General features: G+C 32.1%; 1 protein-coding gene across 4 annotated transcripts in view; it reads right to left on the bottom strand.

Annotated features, from left to right (window-relative positions):
• Window positions 1-3,395: 3,395 nt before the first annotated feature.
• The window catches only part of LOC139503680 (uncharacterized), a 167,587-nt gene continuing 149,695 nt past the window's right edge, over window positions 3,396-21,287 (bottom strand). For 2 of the 4 annotated variants that reach the window (XM_071293499.1, XM_071293498.1), the window contains exons 5-11: window positions 14,798-14,983; window positions 13,164-13,250; window positions 11,341-11,517; window positions 10,245-10,457; window positions 9,697-9,784; window positions 6,900-7,030; window positions 3,396-3,748 (exon numbers count right to left, since the gene is read on the bottom strand). In XM_071293499.1, coding sequence (XP_071149600.1) covers window positions 3,555-3,748; window positions 6,900-7,030; window positions 9,697-9,784; window positions 10,245-10,457; window positions 11,341-11,517; window positions 13,164-13,250; window positions 14,798-14,983 — 1,076 coding nt within the window. In that variant the 3' untranslated portion in view covers window positions 3,396-3,554. The remainder of the gene's footprint in view (window positions 3,749-6,899; window positions 7,031-9,696; window positions 9,785-10,244; window positions 10,458-11,340; window positions 11,518-13,163; window positions 13,251-14,797; window positions 14,984-21,287) is intronic. The other 2 variants (XM_071293502.1, XM_071293500.1) reach the window with 1 other exon arrangement.

The following is a 21,287-nucleotide window of genomic DNA, read 5'->3' as shown; positions in this document are numbered from 1 at the left end:
TGGTTGACTGAGCCTGAAGCCAGTGAAGGTGCGAATTATTCAAGGTGCGTTCGACTCAGAATCTTAAATTGCCTAAGATTACCAGTTTTCTGACCGAAGTTCGATGGTTATATCCGGGTTTTCTGTCAACCTCATCAGTAAAAAATTGACAGCAATATAATATCCAAGTATGCTACGTGTATTAAGGAGAAACCAACAGCCAATCAATAAATCAGTCAATCATTTCACAATTATGAGTTGTCTCACTCATAGGTAAGAGTTGTCCTTCTTTGAATGTAAACGGAGACAGAATTATTGTCGTTTGAAAACAAAACTTTTGTACGACAATAGATGATTTCAGCTTCCCTAGGCTATTGTTGACTTTCTATTTGTAGCAACATTCCAGCAGCGCCTGCATACAGAGTATATCATATTCTCCTAATTGATACGATATTCCTGTGCTTGAAATTCCTATCATGATTTCATTGATAAAGGATTGCTGCTCACAAAGAAGCTATTAATCCAAGAGTTCCAAATGGTGAAGTTGATATAAATTGGGAGATATATACTCCGTATGCAGGTGCTGCTGAAATATTGCTACTTAGAAATGGAAAGTTCACAATAAGAAAGCTGAAATCATCTCTTTTGTCGTAAAGTTTTGTTTTCAACCGACCCTCATTGTCAATATCTAGATGTAAGTCAAGATATATCAGGCCGACTTAACTGTATCTGTTGTATCCTTTATCTCTAGTTCGATGGGATAGATGCGTTCAAATTTTGAATTATTTAGTGAGAGAACATCATCTATATAGCAGAAAGTAGAATTAAAGAAAAATGACAGTTGTTTTACATTCGTTTGATGTGTTTTATCATTTGATTTTGCAATTTGATTAGGGACTTACCGTTTTGAATTTTCCTCGGAGTTCAGTATTTTTGTGATTTTACTTTTTGCTTAGACTTAAGTTTTCTGTTGTTTCTTGTGTACTATTGTTTCTCTGATTGTATCTTTTCTTAGTCATGGCGCTGTCAGTTTATTTATGATCTATGAGTTTGAATGTCCCTCTAGTATCTTTTGTCCCTCTTTTATTAACGAAAAATAATTTGCTAATCACAGCACGGTTGAATTCAATGAATCTCGCATAAATAAATATAATTCTTATATGAAATAATATAATTCTAGTATGTCAAATAAAGAAATTGCAATGCTTTGTCTAGTTTTTTCTTGATTACAGCAATAACAATACAAGTTTTTTAGATAACCCAATTATAAAACCGAAATAGAAATTAAACAAGAATATGTCCATAGTACACAGATGGCCGATCCGAACTAACATTTTCTATGTTCAGTGGTCCGTGAAAATGGGGTAAAATCTAATTTGGACATGAAAATTAGAAAGATCTTATTATAGGGAACATGTGTACTAAGTTTCAAGTTGATTGGACTTCAACATCATCAAAAACTACCTCGACCAAAAACTATAACCTGAAGTGGGACAGACGGACGGACGGACGGACGAGTGTACCTGTGGAAGAGGGAATATATATATTTATATATGAGTGTAGTTCATGATGTTCAACTATATGTATATTGGACTATTGTTGTTTCTTTTTTTTTTGTTTGTTATTGTCTTATTTGTGTCTTGTATTGTGCTATGCTTCTTGTGAGCCCATTTAATGGAAATATACTTCTTCCTTTTCTTATCCTTATTTACTCCATATATGAATTTTCTGAACTAAATATGTTAAAGTTAACACAGCTCTTACTAATAGTGGACTCCGAGATTATATATACACATGTATATATACATTGTATAACGTTCTCTGTACTTTTAAGGACAGGCAGCAGGTACAGCTTGTAAGGAAATATACTTCATATGATACCAAAATAAACCATAGACAGAAAGATATTTTTCAAGATAATCACCATATAACAAACCAACCGTAAAAAAACCAAGAGGCACTACAGAACATGCGTCGCTGGCCTAGGTCTGTGTTCATCTGCAACAGTGGACAAAATTGTTGACTAGAACATTATTTAAATGACGAAACTATATATTTTGTTGATCATGTATTATGGTTAATTAAGTTTTTAGTTACTCTCGATTTTCTATATAATGAAATGCCTGTATCAAGTCAGGATTAATTTATGACAGTTGTTATCCATTCGTTTGATGTGTTTCAGCATTATATTTTGCAATTTGATTAGGGACTTTCCGTTTTTAAATATTTCCCTCGGAGTTCAGTATTTTTGTGATTTTACTTTTTCGGAGACTCTCAGTTTATGTTTTTTTCTTCTATTTCAAGTATCTGTTGAGACCCCACGACTACAGGACAAAAGATTGTAAGTTTGGGGAGGGGAACATTCGTCATTTAAGGACAATAACTTATAATATGCCATATGAAAGAATATCAAAGGATATGAGGTAATAAGGTATCCAAGACACAAAATCAGTACATGTACAACAACAACAACAACGACAACAAAACACAAAAAACAAAGACACGGGGTTGTTATTGCTGTGCTCCATATCATGGCGACAGTGCGACCTTCAACACGGAGAAAGAAAAAAAAACCTCACCGCACTGCAAGTTTAAAACGGCCAATAGTATCGGCTTGAAGCGGAATTGTTTGAAAAAATAGTTTGGATATACTTTGTAAGATGTAACACCACTTTATCGGGCTCGGTCAAAAAAGAACATACCGGAAAGTGGTACATATTTAATACAAATTAGTTCCTACGCACAGGTGTAAACCCTAAACCAGGAAGCATACATTTTAGTAACTAATGCATCAGATGAAAGGTGAAAGACTGGTGATACTTGTAGAACACTTTATAATTCTGAATAATACAAAAAGGTCTGAATAAAATTGAGGGCATATATAGCCTGTTTTTTTTTCAGATATGCAGTGCCTGGTTTGGTGTATAAAAAATTCCCATGATCAGTCCAGTACGGTCCGACATTCATATGACAGTTTGAATTTGATATAAACTAACAGTAGGTAGTTTTCAGCATTATGAACATTTTTAGCTATTCAGGTAAGTGTGAGTCTATAGTGATTTTTTATCCATGAGATGTCGGCCATGTTGACTTGCGGTTGGGGTTATCATATACCGCCTATACGTTTCTTTAAAAAACTAAATAATCAAAGATGCTTGTGGCCAATTTTTGGCTCCTTATTTCAGGGATTTTTTTTTTTAGTAAGCAGACGAAAAACTAACAGCGATCTCCAGATATACATGATGTCTTTTTCTCATTGATGAATGTCATACGATAACCTGTAGATGTTTACATCCTTCTCATAAGCCATTAGGTCTTTTACATGTTTTATGACTATTATGTATTAACATTTCACTGGAAATTATATTTTATCTTCTTGATATATATTGAAGTTAGTAATACACTAAATATCAAAATGAAAATCAAATATCATTTAATAATTTTTAAAAAGGTCAACATAACTTAATTATAAACATAAAAATAATTCAAAATAAAATTAACAAATATGAAAAATAAAAAAGCACATTTTTACATAATAACAAATATAAGAATTATTATGTGAATTGTTCTCCAACTTAACAATGATCATACAATCCATCTTCTAACTCCTTCGTTTGAGTATTTCCAGACGGACAGGTGGCGCTCTCGTCATAAAGACCTTCCGCTTCCTGTTTGATTCCCGCCATAGAGTCATATTCACTTTGAAGATTTGTATCGAGTTTAGAAGAAGTCTGGAATGAGTCTGTGTGGTCATAAATATTGATGGTGTCTGAAAAAATAAACATTGTATTATTATACTTCCCATTAAAATGCACTATTTTGGTTGGGAAGGGAAATAATACACTCTATCCGATGGCTCAGTACGATTATCCTAAAAATTAATTTAGAGACCATTGAGTTGAATTTACATAAATAATTGTAAAGACAAAGCTCAAGTTTCACGTTTTGTCTCAGAACGTTTTCATAGGCTGACCAAATAAAATAATTGATGACATAATGAACTAATATCAAATGCATTGTCCAGAACTTATACTTTCCTAGAAGATATTTTCTAGTAGTCAATACATCAATGTTGTTTACATTCACTGTTTTCTGGACCATTTTCTGCTATTGAATGTCAATATAATGGAATTGTATGCAACTTTCATACAAGTGAGAGGTTGAGCTAGCTGTAACAAGGTTAAGTCCACAATTTTTGATAATAAAAAATGCCTGTACCAAGTCAGGAATACGACAGTTGTTATCCATTCGTTTGATGTATTTGTGATTTGGATTTTGTCATTTGCTTAGGGTCTTTCTGTTAAGAATTTTCCTCGGATTTCGGTATTTTTGTTATTTAACTTTTAGGTGCGAAAGGCAAACGCATTTTGAATATAGCAATATGTCCTTTATTAGTTAAACAAGAAGTTGTTGTAGCTGAAATGAAAGGGTTATCTGGGAAGTAAGGAATGTTTTTTTCTACCAAAATAAAATTGATATTAAAATTAAAAGCGAATGTTGAGGTATCATAGGCCAGTGTTTTTCCTTATTCAAGTGTTCAAGATTTTAGATAGCTAGACATTTTTCAAATCCTGCAAATAGTGAAATGATTATTGTTGCTTTTAAAAAAGATTCTTTTTCAGATGATATTGGCATTTTTAACCATAAGATTGTGTGAAAAGTAAATGTTTTGTAGTGGCAAAAAGCCTAGTTGAAATGAAAAACAAAATTTACCTAGCTATCATGATTGAATTCAATTCAAAGCAAGGCAAATAGATTGCACACCTGATGACAATTGAAAATGTTTTTAATGATGATAATTCTGAGTGGCAAATATTCAAAATCTGATGATATATGATAAAAATTTAAAACTTTTAGAAATTGACAATGCCGGAATATTTAAGATCTTTGTTAGATAAAGTATTGTCAGAATTAAAAGATGAAAAGAAACAAACACTATCTTCACTTAAAAATGAGTATGAAGATATATTTGTTAGTCCGGCGGTTCTCTGGATCGAACTGATAGGGTAAATAAACTCATCACAGATACCAGGATTATAATTTTATATACGCCAGATGCGCGTTTCGTCTACAAAAGACTCATCAGTGACGGTCGAATAAACAAAAATTTGAAAAAGGCAAAATAGAGTACCAAGTTAAAACAAAGGGATGTTCTTGAAGAATGATTGAAAATATGATTGGAAAACTTAATTGAAATTAGTTGTAGTCCATGGGCAGTTCTGGTTGTAACTTGTAAAGAAAATTTATGATTTTTTAAATTTTTTTAACTGTAGAAAACTAAACAAAAGAACAGTAAATGAAGCCTACTGATGGCAACGCATGAATACCTTGAGCGGCAGAAAAAGCTATTCATACGTTGAATAAGACTACGGTTATTTTCAAGTGAAGGTTGCTAAAGAAGACCAACACAGATGCATGTATCAGTTTCTTGTTATGCCGATGGGTTGACGCAACTCTCCTGCTACATCTAGCCGGTTCATGAATAACATTCAGGATGTTTACAATGGCACCACTATCTTTGCTGTCTGGATGACTTCATAAAGTATGGAAAAGTTTTTGTAACAGCTTTTCATAATTTGAAAACAGGATTTCAGTGTTATTGAAAGACGAATCTTGCACTGAAACAGAGTATCGGCATACACCATCAAATGCGAAAGAATTACACATATTGTCAAAACGAAAAAATGCTACATATATGGGTCACTTAATCGTGGATTAACAAAGCAATAATAGAATAAATCTGTAATTAGGGATAAACATATAAATGCATATATAACGTATACAAAGCGATACTTGAAAAAAAAACTATACATGGAAACAAGAACTATCTTTAAAAAAGATATCCGACGTATTTAAATTTGAGTATATGTTTAAAACTATCATTTCGATAACCTTCAGAAGCACAAAGATACCGTTTAAATAAGTTAACGTTTGCTCTGTTTGTGTTCAGTATTCTCGGTCCTCGTATCTTTCTGTTTACATTCACCAAAACCCCGCGGAAATCTCACATGCGTAGGTGTGTTCTAAAAGTCATGTACGTTCGTACAACAAAGTTTACATTAAAAATTATATAATTGTCCCGAATAAACAGCTGAAACGGGTGCAAAGAGCTATTTGAGAAACTATTATTTTGACAAAAATATAAATCTTTGTAAGATCTAGTTCAAATATTTATAGTTTTTCACTTGCTTTTCATCACGATATAATTAACGAGACGTTTTTTCAAACACAACCAAATCACCCACCATGACAGCATTTTGTCCAATCACAGAAAGGATTTTCGAGCATGCGTATTCTGTTGCCATAGTTAATCGTCCTTAAGTTCAAAGGGCACAAACCGAAACTACAACGACTACGTCGGAAAAAGATAAAATCACAATGGTATTTAAAATAACTTGGGCTTGGAATGGTTCATGGACACGACTATTTGTGATTAAGGGGGTATTTCCTTCCAAATTCGTGTCCCAGTTTTTTTAATAAATCGTTTCTGAATGAATGCATAGGCCTCAAAAGATGAACGGTGCACATAGGTTTGGCACCTAGCAGTTAGATCAATATATCTTCTATTAGGAGGAATATATATGAAAAAATCTGAGATACGGTATTGTTGCTTGTGTATGGTCAATTAAATGGGATGGAATCCAATTTACTATTTGACACTGATGTGCCATTTTCATCCAAGTTAGGAGGAGCACTAATTTGGTAGTTAATGAGCTATATTCTTTAACAAGGTTTACTAAAAAACAAGTTATATATAGATTGAGAAAGAACAATACTTCAGCTTAAAGATTTTACAAATCCGTTCATAAAGATTTAGTTGAAACAAGAAAAGTCTGTTTGTAGTACTATCTTAGATGCAGCCTTAATGCTGTACATTGGTTATCTAACACCCTCTTTTACTCATAAATGTAACATATCACCTGAGTTGTTTTTATACTCCACGCCAGGCAATACCTCGGCATACATTTCGCGTTTTACTTTCGTTTCTTGAGAGTTTGATTTGACATTTTCAGTTTTCATTGTCCGTTTTCTCCGCTTGCAAATCAGAATGCTACAATTGAAAAAAAAGTCTTTTAAAGCTCATGAATTTTTTCATCAAATTAAACATATCTGTTCGTTTGCATTTTGCATTGATCATACACACAAAGGACTTTTGAGGGATTTGAATAATTCTGCATCCTACCTTGAGAAGAATGATAGTTTGTATTACACATAGGCGTTGTAGATTTATTAAGAATAAGTTTGAAGAAATCAATAAAACATTTTGTCTAATTTGTGGGCAACGAACGCCACCATGATCTGGAATTAAATATATATCAATGATAACCATATAAACAAGTCTAAATTGAAAACAACGTTCAAACCTATGATTGCTTTGGATAAAAATCGCAAACATAAAGTGCTAAAATTTGTACACCATATCCGGATCTCGACAATTTACGTCTCTTCTGTGATGTAAGGGGTAGAAAAGCATTTGGATGGCCATACAGTTTACCTCAATTTAGGACAGACTCTTGAATTTTAAAGAGTCGAAATGGGATAAACGGATTATATAAACCGGAGGAAACTATAATACAAGCCCAAAAGAAATAAATATAAACAAGTCTAAATTAAAAACAACGTTCAACCCTATGATTGCGTTGGATGAAAACCGCAATTTTTATACGTGTGCATGTAAAACAAATTTCGTTGTAGACGGGTCTAAATACAGCAAAAACAACATTTTCCAAAAGACTAATAAAGTGAAAAAGTATATTTTAACAAACCGCATTTTCTGACAGGTTGCACAAATGATGCTCTTAAGCCATACTGACTGCCATTGACGATTGCCAAACAAATTGATCACAAGATGTAACAAAGTGGATCTTTGTATTAATTTAATACCAAATAGAAAACAATAATCTTGCGACAAAGATGGTTATCCACAAACATGAGGTGCTTAAATTTGTGATAACCATATATATGTGTTCAACTCGTTGTGGTCAACATTTCATGCTTCTCTTCTCGATTATGACTTCACCGACTGAAATTTACCTCCGTTAGTGGAATAGAAAATGTTAACCCTTCCGAGACAAATGAGTTGATCTCGTTTTTGTCGAGCCTGCAACTTTTGTTGCAGAAAGCTCGACATAGGGATAGTGATCCGGCGGCTACGGCGGCTACGGCGGCGGCGGTGTTAGCTAACTTCTTGAAAGCTTAATATTTTAGAAGGTGGAAGACCTGAATGCTTCATACTTTGTATATAGATGCCTCATGTTACGAAGTTTCCGTCAGTCACATGTCCAATGTCCTTGACCTCATTTTCATGGTTCAGTGACCACTTGAAAAAAAGTTTAAATTTTTTGTAATGTTGAATTCTCTCTTATTATAAGTAATAGGATAACTATATTTGATATGTGCGTACCTTGCAAGGTCCTCATATCTGTCAGATAGTTTTCACTTGACCTCGACCTCATTTTATGGATCAGTGAACAAGGTTAATTTTTGGTGGTCAAGTCCATATCTCAGATACTATAAGCAATAGGGCTAGTATATTCAGTGTATGGAAGGACTGTAAGGTGTACATGTCCAACTGGCAGGTGTCCTCTGACCTTGACCTCATTTTTATGGTTCGGTGGTTATAGTTAAATTTTTGTGTTTTGGTCTGTTTTTCTCATACTATATGCAATACGTCTACTATATTTGTTGTATGGAACGATTGTAAGGTGTACATGTCTAACGGGCAGATGTCATGTGACCTTGACCTCATTTTCATGGTTCAGTGGTCAAAGTTAAGTTTTTGAGTTTTGGTCTTTTTATCTAATACTATATGCCATAGGTCAACTATATTTGGTGTATGGAAATATTTTATGATCTCTATGTCAGTCGCACAGGTTTTATTTGACCGTGACCTCATTTTCACGGTTCATTGCACAGTGTTAAGTTTTTGTGTTTTGGTCTCTTTATCTTAAACTATAAGTAATAGGTCAACTATATATGTTGTATAGAAGCATTGTTAGCTGTACATGTCTGCCTGGCATGGTTCATCTGACCTTGACCTCATTTTCAAGGTTCATTTGTCTATGTTTAGTTATCTTGGTTAATGTTAAGTTTATGTGACAGTTGTTATAAAGCTTAGCTTTATACTTAGGACTATCAACATAATATCACTGATTAGTATAGAAGGCGAGACATTTCAGCGTGTGCACTCTTGTTTATTTTAATTGTAGGGTTAGTATTCCTTAATAATTTTTTTTCTCTGTTTAATGTTTTGTTGGCATGTTCTTATAGTCGCAATAAAGACGTTATTAGAGTTTCTTCGACTTATACGCATATATTCATTTTTGAGTTTATTCCTTTTCATGCGACCTCGCAGTTATTTATTTCACAAATCTAATTATACATTTGTTGGTTTATTTGAATAGAGAATACATAAGTTCGACATATTCTCGAAGATTATACTCGATCTTTTATTTGACATGCGACAGTTGCCAAAATAAATCGATCGGAAAATGTTTTGGAAAACCAGAGGTACTAGTAGCAAAAGTATCAAAATAGCATCCAAGCACCTGCATTGCGTAATAGTACAGTCTATCCATTACGTAGGTAACCCCACTAAAAATTGTTAAAAATTTGAGAGAAGTTGTGGGATACAAAAATGGGACGGCCCCCCCTGAAAAGACTATATATACTAGGTATCACCCGCATCAGAAACAATAAAATAATACAAATACTCACATAATCACTACCACTAAAACAATGAAGCCGATACTTCCACTGATAATTATAATTATCAGATTTCTTTCCATTAGCGATTGAGTCTGGACTGAAATTTATTTCAAAAACAATCTAAAATAGGAATACAATTTAAAAAACAACAAAATTACTTAAAAAAGTTATTGAATCATTAAACAATTTAAAAATTCATAAAAATGCTTTAAATAATTATTGTACTCATTAAAATATCTAAAATCATGAAATTTGAATACAGTTTAAAAATTCACAAAAAATCATGCACAGGATCTTGTGTACATTATATAATTGTTTGTTTCATTGTTTTCATTTTTTTTAATCCCTATACCACATTCCTTACACAACAACTTAAACATGCAATTTTTCTATGTTGTGTTTTGAGTACTGTTGTTTGTCTATTTCTATTCTAGCCATGGCGTTATCAGTATTTTTTTCGACTTATGAGTTGTTTAAGCAATTGTTAAAGCAAGACAATGTTTTCCTGTGTAATATTCATGTAGTTGGAAACGTATTTGTGACATTTTGATCATTACCTGAAACGTTTGCCATATTTGTTGTGATGTAGCTGTTGGTTGAAGTTATATCATGTCCTGACGTTATACACTCACGTGATGTCCCGTTCCATGGATCAGAGCTACCAATTCGACATGTGACTGGAAGTTTAACATCACACGATTTTACTATAGGTGTCATTTTCTTGCCATTTTCAATAAGGGACGCAACACAGAAGTCATTGTCAATGGTAGCTTTAAAAAAAGTTTTTATCTAGTATTAGTCTGACGAAACATTCAGTTGTTGCATTTTGTGTGTTGTTTCATTATATATATTGAATGAATTAATGCATCTGTTGATTTCCAGAAGACTTCGATTTAGTTGATTTATATATTTTTGTCTGTTGTTTAACGGGTTGTTTATACGATTTATTCTCTGAAAATTGTACTTTTGAAATCATTTATAAACTTTTTCTAATATTTTGACATTTCAAAGCACATGTTGTTTTTTGTCACTCACAAGATAAAAATTTAAGAAATTTTATCAAATTAACGTTCTTTTAAAAATCAACGGTTGATACCAGAGATGAAGGATCTGCCTAACCTTACGGAGCACAATGAACCAGAGGTTTATGCTGATCATTCGTCAGCTTTCTATTTTGTATTATGCAGAACGTTTTTTCGTCGTTTTTTGTGTATTAGGTCATTTCGTTGTATGCTTATTTTCGATATATAGCATAATTTCGTATCTTCCGTTCCGTTTTAAGGACAAATTTGGTACAATATGGAAATTTTGAAAAGGAATCCTGCTTTATATGGTATTAAATGGCCTATCTACTCAAACTAAATCAAAGGCTGATCAAAAATGTCAGTAGATGACCGTTTTATGTATCGATTTCCTTGGTGTGTATTTGTTTTTGAATACACAATGAGATTTCCAATAATCCATTTGAAAAGATCTCTGAGGCATTTATCATCTAGCTTAATTTTAAAAAATCACAGCCATAATAATATGAAACTACGCCACCGAATATGTGACATTGTGTCAATTTTGTTAGTGTGTTTTGAAAATTTTCCTATCGACAAAAGTACAGGTGAAAGTGGTTCTATTTTTTTTATTCTATTTATTGAACATTACCTTGTACAGCTATGCGACCAGTCGTAAACACCCAGTATGTACCATATGTAACCTTAAGTAAGGTTCCATTCATTACATCCTCTACAGAACTTATCAACCCGTCTTGATTTTTACAAAATTTCACAGATTCGTCGTAATTTTGTTTCTGGGTAGGATAGGCAGTGAATGTTCCATTGTCTGTCAAATATAATTTTTAAATACTGTGAGATCGAAAACAATTTCCAGCATAATCTAAACATATATTCAACCATGAAAGATTCCAAACAGGCAAAAAGCGACATTAAATAAAAAAAACTTGAGCAAAACTTAAAACAGTCAATAAACCACTAGAAAGAAAACTATTTTTTTCTGATCAACACGAACTTCACCACAAACTGTTCTTCAATTGTTTTAACATTTCACGGTGCATGGGTTAATTATTCATCCCTTATTTTTATTAACCATGTATTTAAATTGTATCACAGATCAAATTTATTCGTTCTTTGTGTGTTACTACGATTTTTGGATTGCATTAAGCCTTTTCGGTTGATTTTTATAGTGTGTTTTTCTATGTTGTGATGCTATACTATTGTTTCAGAAAGAGAGAAGGTTTGGTACAATTAAAACGTTAAATCCCTATGCAATTTTTTGCACCTATCCTTATTCAGGAATCTGATGTTCAGTGGTTGTCTTTTGTTTTTGTGGTTCATAAGTGTTTCTCGTTTCTGTATGTTTTTATAAATAGATTGGATCGTTGTTTTTCCCAGTTGAATGGTTTAACACTAACATTTGGGGCCCTTGATAGCTTGCTGTTCGGTGTGAGTCTAGGCTCCGTGTTGAAGGCCGTACATTGACCTATAATGGTTTACTTTTATAAATTGTTATTTGAATGGAGAGTTGTTTCATTTGCACTCACAACACATCTTCCCATATCTATATATAAATTACGAGATCAGTATTTAATCGATGCTGAAATTTCTTAAATCGATCATGAAGAGACAAATCCAGGCAACAATAAAACATCAGGTATCGCATTAACTACAAAAGGAACATTACAGACACTGCACGCGTATCCTTCTTTGCATGCAGCATTTGCCATGCAAATCCAAACTCATTCACAATATTGAAGCGTTGATTATGCAAACGCAATGCATTAGAGCAAATGGTATATAACTGCTTAGCAATGGAAAATTGACAATTGAAAATACTGTAAGTGTTAATTCATTACAATTCGCTAGATACTGTTTTTCGATGATTTCGTTGGAACAGAAAAACCACAAATTTGAATGTTCAACGAGGTGCAACTCTGCTGTATGATTCAAAATGCAGACTTTTGAAAAACAACGAAATCAAACATCCACGATTTAAATTTTCATAAATCCACGAAAATTGGTACCCACAAAAATAAATGATTCCACAGAATTTCAAATCTTTCAGTGTTTAAACAGTTCATTCCCCTTAATAATCAAATTTTATAGATATTGTATGACAGTTAAGATAAGAAAATTTCGTGAGACTTTTAGTTGTTGTTGATAGATATAAGGAGGTGTGGTATAAGTGCCAATGAGACAACTCTCCATCCAAGTCACAATTCATAAAGGTTGTTCTTTTTAACCCATGGCGTTACCAGTTTATTTTTGACTTATGTGTTTAAATGTCCCTCTGGTATCTCTCGCATCTCTTTTAAAATAATCTACATATGGTGAGTCATGATTTCTTTTTTTTCTTTCTTGAAATGTCATACGCAAAGTTAACCTTCGGTTTCATTTACCTGACCATTGCAAAATAATAAAGGAAATGCTCCCTGTCTTAAGATTGTTTTTAACATTATAATATTTACTCACTAAAACATAATATGTTTTCCTTGTCCGAACATGCCATACTTCTAATTGTCGTTTTGTTATCTTCTATGTTGACTACTTTACATTCATCTAAACAAAATCAACAAAATTGTTTGACATGAACAAATGAACAAGTATTTCATATACTTGAAATATCAATTGTTAATATTTCACTAAAACCAAATTGTCCTTCATAACGATTTGACAATGTTCGGTTTAATGTTGATTGTTTTACCAAAAAGACATATTAAACAAAACTGAATTAATATGTATCCTTAGGTCTGTAGAATAGATTAGTTATCAAAGGTACCAGAACTATAATTTAATACGTCAGACGCGCGTTTCGTCTACATAAGACTCATCAGTGACGCTCAGATCAAAATAGTTATAAAGCCAAACAATTACAAAGTTGACAAGCATTGAGGACCTAAAATTCCAAATAGTTGTGCCCAATACTAGCTAAGGTAATCTATGCCTGAGATAAGAAAATCATTAGTTTAAAAAAAAATCAAAGTTTAGTGTACAGGAAATTTATAAAAAAAGTACCATGTAATTGATATTCATGTCAATACCAAAATATGAGAACTGTATTTCCCACACAATTTTGTTTTTGAATTAAAGAAGCACTGTTTTGAAATTAAAGAAGCACTGTTTTGAAATTAAAGAAGCACTAGCTACGAGATATAAAAAAAATAGAATATGATTTCGTTTGATTAAATCATTAATAAAATTGAAAAATGAAATATTAATTCGTTTTTAGCAGACAATTTTGGACAATTTTGTCAAAATCAGCAAAGAAATATCGCTGATGAGTGAGTTCCTCACTTGCAAGTGAATAATTCGACTTAATAAATAAATATTCATGTGACCTTGAATTTGCCCCATTATCTAGAGATTGGTTACGTATACATCAATCGTGTTCGGCCTTTAAAATGTTAAGAATGCCAACATTGAAAGTGAAACAAAGGCGAACAATTTCGTTGACGGACTCGACGTTTTAACCTATTACATGAAATCAAAAAGACCTATAAAAATCCACAATTGCTCGAGGTTGCAATTTATATATGTATGTTTAAATCGGGTTATGAGATCGTCGGCAGTAAACGGAGGTCACCTCGATAGTTTGTTAGATGTCGTGTAGACTAAAATAGACACAAACGTCTGATATATGTTATTGAGTACATGCTTTCTTAATTGTTCATTTCAGACTGAACGAATTTGGATTTACGTTTTAGTATGATATAAATCAAACATGACAATTAGAGTCAATTTGGTGATCATGAATTTGACAGCTAGTGCCGCTTTAATGCCCTTTAAATATTTTTTTTGATAAATACCTGAAATGCCTAAAAAAAACTATAATCATATTTGCAAATTATATTTTTTTTCAGGATTTATAATCTAGTGATCGATGTGTAAAGATATAAGTACTCTAGTCTTTGCATCTGAAAATACTCAGAATCTGTCAGATTTTTTTGCGTTACATTAAAGACATTAAATAATGACAAAACACTAAAATATATGAAGCTCTTAAACTATGCTCCCTTCGAAATACGTCGGACACCTTTCTTTACCATAAATAAGAAAGATGATGTGATTTGATCCTGCATTCTTTCTAAACTTGATTTGCCATTCACCTTGAAGAGATGTGTATGAAACACCTCGAATTGCAGACACCCAGTATGTGCCATCTGTTATGTTCAGTAAGTATCCACCCATTACATTCGCTACAGAACTGATTAACCAGTTTTGTGTTTGACAAAACTGCACAGCTGTTCTCCAATTTTCTGCCTTGTTTGGAAATACTTTTAAAGTGTCATTGTCTATAAAATATAAAACATAATGTATAAGCGGGAAGAAACAAATATGTAGTCCCTCTTTGACTACAATAAAAACAATAAGAATTTTGTGGTGTTGTTGTGATTGAAAAATAACAAAACCGTGGCATGTGTATGTGCTATGTTGATCTCTATTGTTATATATATAGATATATTTCCCTATCTATAGAACAAATTGTTGTCAACAGATCTTTTATTGTTTAAATCTTCATAGACTAATGTCAATTTATAACTTGATATACTAATACATCGCCAAAGTTAATCGTTTTCGTTCCTATTTATAGAGACATTGCAGGATCTTATAATATGAAAAATGCGTTTGGAAAAGAAACTTTTAAACAATTGTGAAGTACCCAATGTTTAAAAAAAAAATGAAAAAAATATTTGTGATTACATTTTAACTTTGCAGGACGTTGTGTAGTATCATTAACTTTTAAGTATCACAGTACCTTTTCACATAAGCAATAATATATTGAATATACAAAATATCAAAGTCGTCATAATTTTTTAACGCAGTAAACAAATTTTCTTTGTGCAATCATTCATTTAAAATGTTTACCAGTGTATAGTCGTATAGTGGGGGATACGTTAATAGCAGGAGACCCTTACCTTGTCAACGGATCCAGTCCCCTCTGTTTGAAATACATGCAATTCCTTGTAGTCACTGTATGTTTGTTACCGTGATTTGTATCTTCTTAATTGATTTCTGAGATTAAAACAACATTTAACTACTGTTCCCTCAATTCTAAAGTTTAGTCTTGAATTAATTAAATTGGCTTCGGATACAATGCCGACGATTAGGATGTAGGATAAAAGTTAATTCGTCCAGTACCTAGTTCTTTATTTTTGTCCGCATAGAGCAGACCACACTTATGTTGTTACAATCAACGCCACATAAAAAATACCCTGATATTCATGGGTTTCTATTATAGTCGCCGTCACATAAAATTGGCACAATGTTTTTTGTCTAAATTTTCTTAAATATCGACCGCGTTTACTAAAGATCATGTTTTTCAATTAGCGGAATACAAATCCTGTCCAAATATCCACTACTGTCCTACCTTTTATTGTGTTTGCACTGTATAATCCTGACCTTCACATAATCCAAGATTATTTTGTATGGTGGAATCCGACATTGTTATTACAGGAATTGTTGCCGTGGAGTTCCACGTGCTCTCCATTTTCTTGTGTCTCTCGGAGCTTTTCGTCATCTGTACGTAAAAAGCGCGGGAAATTGTATCATCAATGACAATGATATTACCAGAGAGTAACGAATGTTATGGCATAAGGGATCCTCATAGAAACCAAGATGGCGGTTTTACAATGTAAATAATCTTGAAAAATGTGAAGGTCAGGATTATACAGTGCAAACACAATAAAAGGTAGGACAGTAGTGGATATTTGGACAGGATTTGTATTCCGCTAATTGAAAAACATGATCTTTAGTAAACGCGGTCGATATTTAAGAAAATTTAGACAAAAAACATTGTGCCAATTTTATGTGACGGCGACTATAGTTTTAAAATGAAAATTAATGCACGTCGTTTGGTATCTGGTTGAAAGTTGTTCTCTTTGCTATATAAATATCACATCTTCTCATTTTCATACGGATTGAAGCAGCTGCATGAATCTGTTGAATTGTTTGACCAAATGATAATAAGAATAATAACAAAGTACACTCGAACGTTTTTATAGTTGTATGTGGAATACTGGAACATTTTAACCACGAGTGAAACGAGTTAAGTTTACAAGATAACAAGAATGTGTCCCAAGTAAACGGATGCCCCATTCGCACTATCATTTTGTATGTTCAGTGGACCTTGAAATTGGAGGTCAGAAGTCTTATTTGACACTAAAATTAGAAAGATCATATCATAGGGAACATGTGTATTAAGTTTAAAGTTGATTGGACTTCAACTTCATAAAAAAAACTGCCTTGACCAAAAACTTTAACCTGATTCGGGACGGACGCACCAACGGGCGAACGGACCCACAGACCAGAAACCATAATGCCCCTCTACTATTGTATGTGGGGCATAAGAACTAATTCAGAATAAATTGACAATCTTGGAAACCACAAAACAGTTTAAAACGTAAAGGGGCATTTAATCTGTCGATCATATTTACCGATTTGACTCAAATTCTTATATTCGACTCATGACATACAATAACGCACATCCAAATTTAAAAAAACAAATGTAGAAAATAAACGGTTTACGATGCATAGAGTCGATAATATGAATCAGCATTTCGTGTGTATTAGTCTAGGCGCAATCCAATTAACCATCGAGGCGACCTTCCGAAAACTCGATATCAACATGATTTTTCTAGGTCTGTTTGATTTCATATTATAGGTTAAAACGACTTGTTTGTAAATAAGTTTTTGTAGATCGAATCAGTCAACCCCCCTGCTCACTTCCAATGTTAATATTCCTTTTCTATTAACTTCTGAACACGTCCAATTCATGCGTAACCCATCTTTAGCTAAGGTATTCAATTGACGTTCACATGAATACGAATTTAATGAGGTCAAATTATCCACTTGCAAGTGAATAATTCACTGGCGACGTTTCTTTGCTCATGTTGACAAAACTGATGCAAACTGGCTGCTAAACGCGAATGATTATTTCACTATTTCACTTTCATGAATGACTGAAAAAAAACTTATTATTCAACACATAGTTGAATAAGACAAGTGTAACAATATTTGAGATACATTTAATCGTTAAAAAACATGTATGAGTCCAAGTGAAAGTAAAAATGTGTAAAAAAGGAATAAAAATAAAATCTATTGTGCATACATTTGCAGCAATGAAATCATAAAAAAATGTAGTTGAAATTACATTGTACTTCTAAAATCAGTCTGATGCTACAAGTATGCATAGGAATAAAATCTCAGATTTTTAAACTATGCTGTAAAAACAAATGAAAGATTAAAAATCTCAGAGTATATAGATTTGGCAAAATATCCACTGCCTTTAAACTGTTACTTTATGATGGAAAATATAAAAAGGATTCATTGAACCATTTGAATGAATTATCTTTCATTTTCACAGGTGACTAAATAGTTCATGCGCTTTAGGTACAAATGGAGAGGGCAGTACTATATAATGTCAGTAATGTATGACAGAGATGGGTCTGATTACTTTCAATGTAATTGATTAAATTACAATTACTTTGGCATTTGTACGATTAAATTAAATTAACGATTACAACATTTCTGAAAGTATCTGATTAAATTAATGATTACATTGGCAAAGTAATCATGATTACATCTGATTACAATGAACTTTAAAAAAAACCATTTTGACTGATGTGAATGAATAAACGTTTAATATAACAAAATTAGCATTTTTGCAAAAGAATTTTATGATATGATATAAAATAATAACATCAAACTTTATCTGTTTAATAAACTACAAAAATTTACAGCATATTTACATGTCATTGGTTATGACCCATTACACTTAATCATCATTGATCTCTGAATCATTTTTACTTCAATTAAATAAATGTTTATAAAGAGTTTGGTGTTTGTCATCAAACCTCTCCATGTATCATTTGTATTTCAAGGTTCAGTTTCTGGAAGTTAAAATATGGATGAAATAAAATTACCAATTAAAAACTATGTAAAATGTTACTAGAATTGTTTTATCAAATTGTTAACAAAATATAAGTACCAAAAATCATTGCATTTTACATGTCCAGTCCGAAAACATACAATTTTTTTTTTTAATTTGAACTACATATTTGTCCCCTTTCAATTAGTTTGTGCTAATTAGATAAATTTTCACATGTCTGATTTATCATTTATCATATATATGACCATGATTTCCCTACAGCTATACACAATTGGTAATTGCAATAGAAACAAACCTTAATTGGTCACCTACCTGTCAATTCAAAGGGGACAAAGATCACAATATTAACAAAAGGTTATAATTCAGGGGTTAAAGAAAAGTATTACTTGAAATTAACAGTTATTATCAAATATATAATAATAATAATTTATTTTATTATAATATATATATATATATATATATATATACATCTTTAAATTGTGAATCTTTTACTTCAGCTAATGATGACTTTTCAATACTGTAACAGTTTTTTTACTGAAGTTTACAATTAAGCATGAATAACAAAAAGGTTAATTTATTGACCATAAACAGTTTTTGATTTTGTTCATTGTAATCAGAATGTAATCAAAAAGTAATCAGGATTACAGGGTATTTTGAAAAGTAATTGATTAAACTAAATTACATGTAATCAGATTTTTGGCTGATTAATGATTACAATGATTACTTGAAAAATTGTAATCAATTACAGCTGATTAACGATTACAATTACAATTACCCCATGTCTGATGTATGAATGGCAGTATTTAATCAAAATAGCCTTCATTCAAATGTTTATTAATTCTAAATGTTGATTTGAGAGTAAATAGTAAAAAAAAGATTAGGTATAGTAGCCAATGAGACAACTCTCCTCAAGGGACCAAATAACACAGAAATTAACAACTATACGGCTGTACATTGCTCGTCAAGATATTTTACAGCTTTCAATATAAGTTCCTACTGACCAATAAAGACATCCATTGCCTATGTTTTAAAATCATTCATGACTTTTAATTTAATCTATGCTATATAATTATGTTTGTTTACGTGGTCTCTGCGATTTATATTTTGTAAATATTAATGCAGAAAACAAGTATACGGGCCATTTATACAAAATCTAAGTGAAGCGCTTATGTGCAGCCTACCCGTTGTAACTATTAGTAAGTTTCTGTTAATAAAGTTTAATTTAAAACAATATATATGGACGAAATTCAAGGCATATTTTGTTAAATATGCTTGTGGTGAAATGATTTAAAAATTACTAGAACGGTAATATTAGAAAACAATTTGAACGTTACGCACAAATGGCTAAAAAACCATTGTACCTTGGTCTTTTCTGATGCCCTGGAAAATTATACAAACACAGTTACAAGTCTAATGGATATCATTTTATGAACTACACTAGTAAGTGATCATTCTGCAGTAATTTCGTTAATTTCTGAGACAGGGCCGTTTTTAACCCTTCGTGGTCATACTCCTTAACAAAAATTTACAAAATTTACAAAAAATTACAAAATTTACAAAAAAATTACAAAATTTACAAAAAATTACTAAATTTACAAAAAATTACAAAATTTACAAAAAATTACTATAAAGGGAAATTACTCCTCAAGGGGTCACTCAACAATTTTTTTCATGTTGATTTATTTGTAGATCTTCATTTGCTGTACGTTATTGCTGAGTACAGTTTATCTCCATCTATAATTTATTAAAGATAATAACCAAAAACAGCAAAATTTCCTTAAAATTACCAAATTCAGGGATAGCAACCCAACAACGGGTTGGCTGAATTGTCTGAAAATTTAAGGCAGATAGATGTTGACCTTATAACACAATCGTACCTCGACAGATTTGCTCTATATGGTTTGGTTAAATTTGTCTCAGTAGTTACAGAGGAGAAGATTTTGTAAAAGATTACAAAAAGACGAAAAATTGTTAAAAATTGACTATAAAGGGCAATAACTCCTTAAGGGGTCAACTGAGAATTTTGGTCAAGCTAACTTTTTTGTAGCTTTTACTTTGCGAAACATCATTGCTGTTTACAGTTTATCTCTATACATATAATAATATTCAAGATAACAACCAAAAAATGTAAAATTTCCTTTCAATTACCAATTCAGGGGAAGCAACCAAACAACGGATTGTCTTATTCATCCGACAATTCCAGTGCAGATATATCTTGACCTGATGAACTTGTTTATCCATGTCAGATTTGCACTAAATACTTTGGTTTCAGAGATATAAGCCAAAAACTGCATTCTACCTCTATGTTCTATTTTTAGCCATGTCGGCCATGTTGGTCGGCAGGTGGAGTCATCTGACACATTTTGTAAACTACATACCCTAGGTATGATTGTGACCAAGTTTGGTTAAATAAGACCTGGTAGTCGCAAAGACGCGAAGTGATGAGAAAAGCTCACTTGGCCCTTTGGGCCAGTTGAGATAAAAATTAACGTTACATTATGTTTAATCTATGATTACGATACATTTGCCATGTGACTTAATTCGGCTGTATGGTTTGATTCTTTAATGCCTCTAAATATATACGTGATGCTTTTGTATTGCTAACTTGTCTGACTATGATGGTTCTCTGAATACGAGTCATTAGCACAGTAAATACATGACATTTTAAATAGTGGTGTGTTTACCTTGTACTAACTTGACACAAAATA

The sequence above is a fragment of the Mytilus edulis genome, chromosome 14 (genome assembly GCF_963676685.1).
Source record: "Mytilus edulis chromosome 14, xbMytEdul2.2, whole genome shotgun sequence".
NCBI lineage: Eukaryota > Metazoa > Mollusca > Bivalvia > Mytilida > Mytilidae > Mytilus > Mytilus edulis.
Note: the sequence above shows the minus strand (reverse complement) of the source record. Positions and strands in the feature narration are given on the sequence as shown.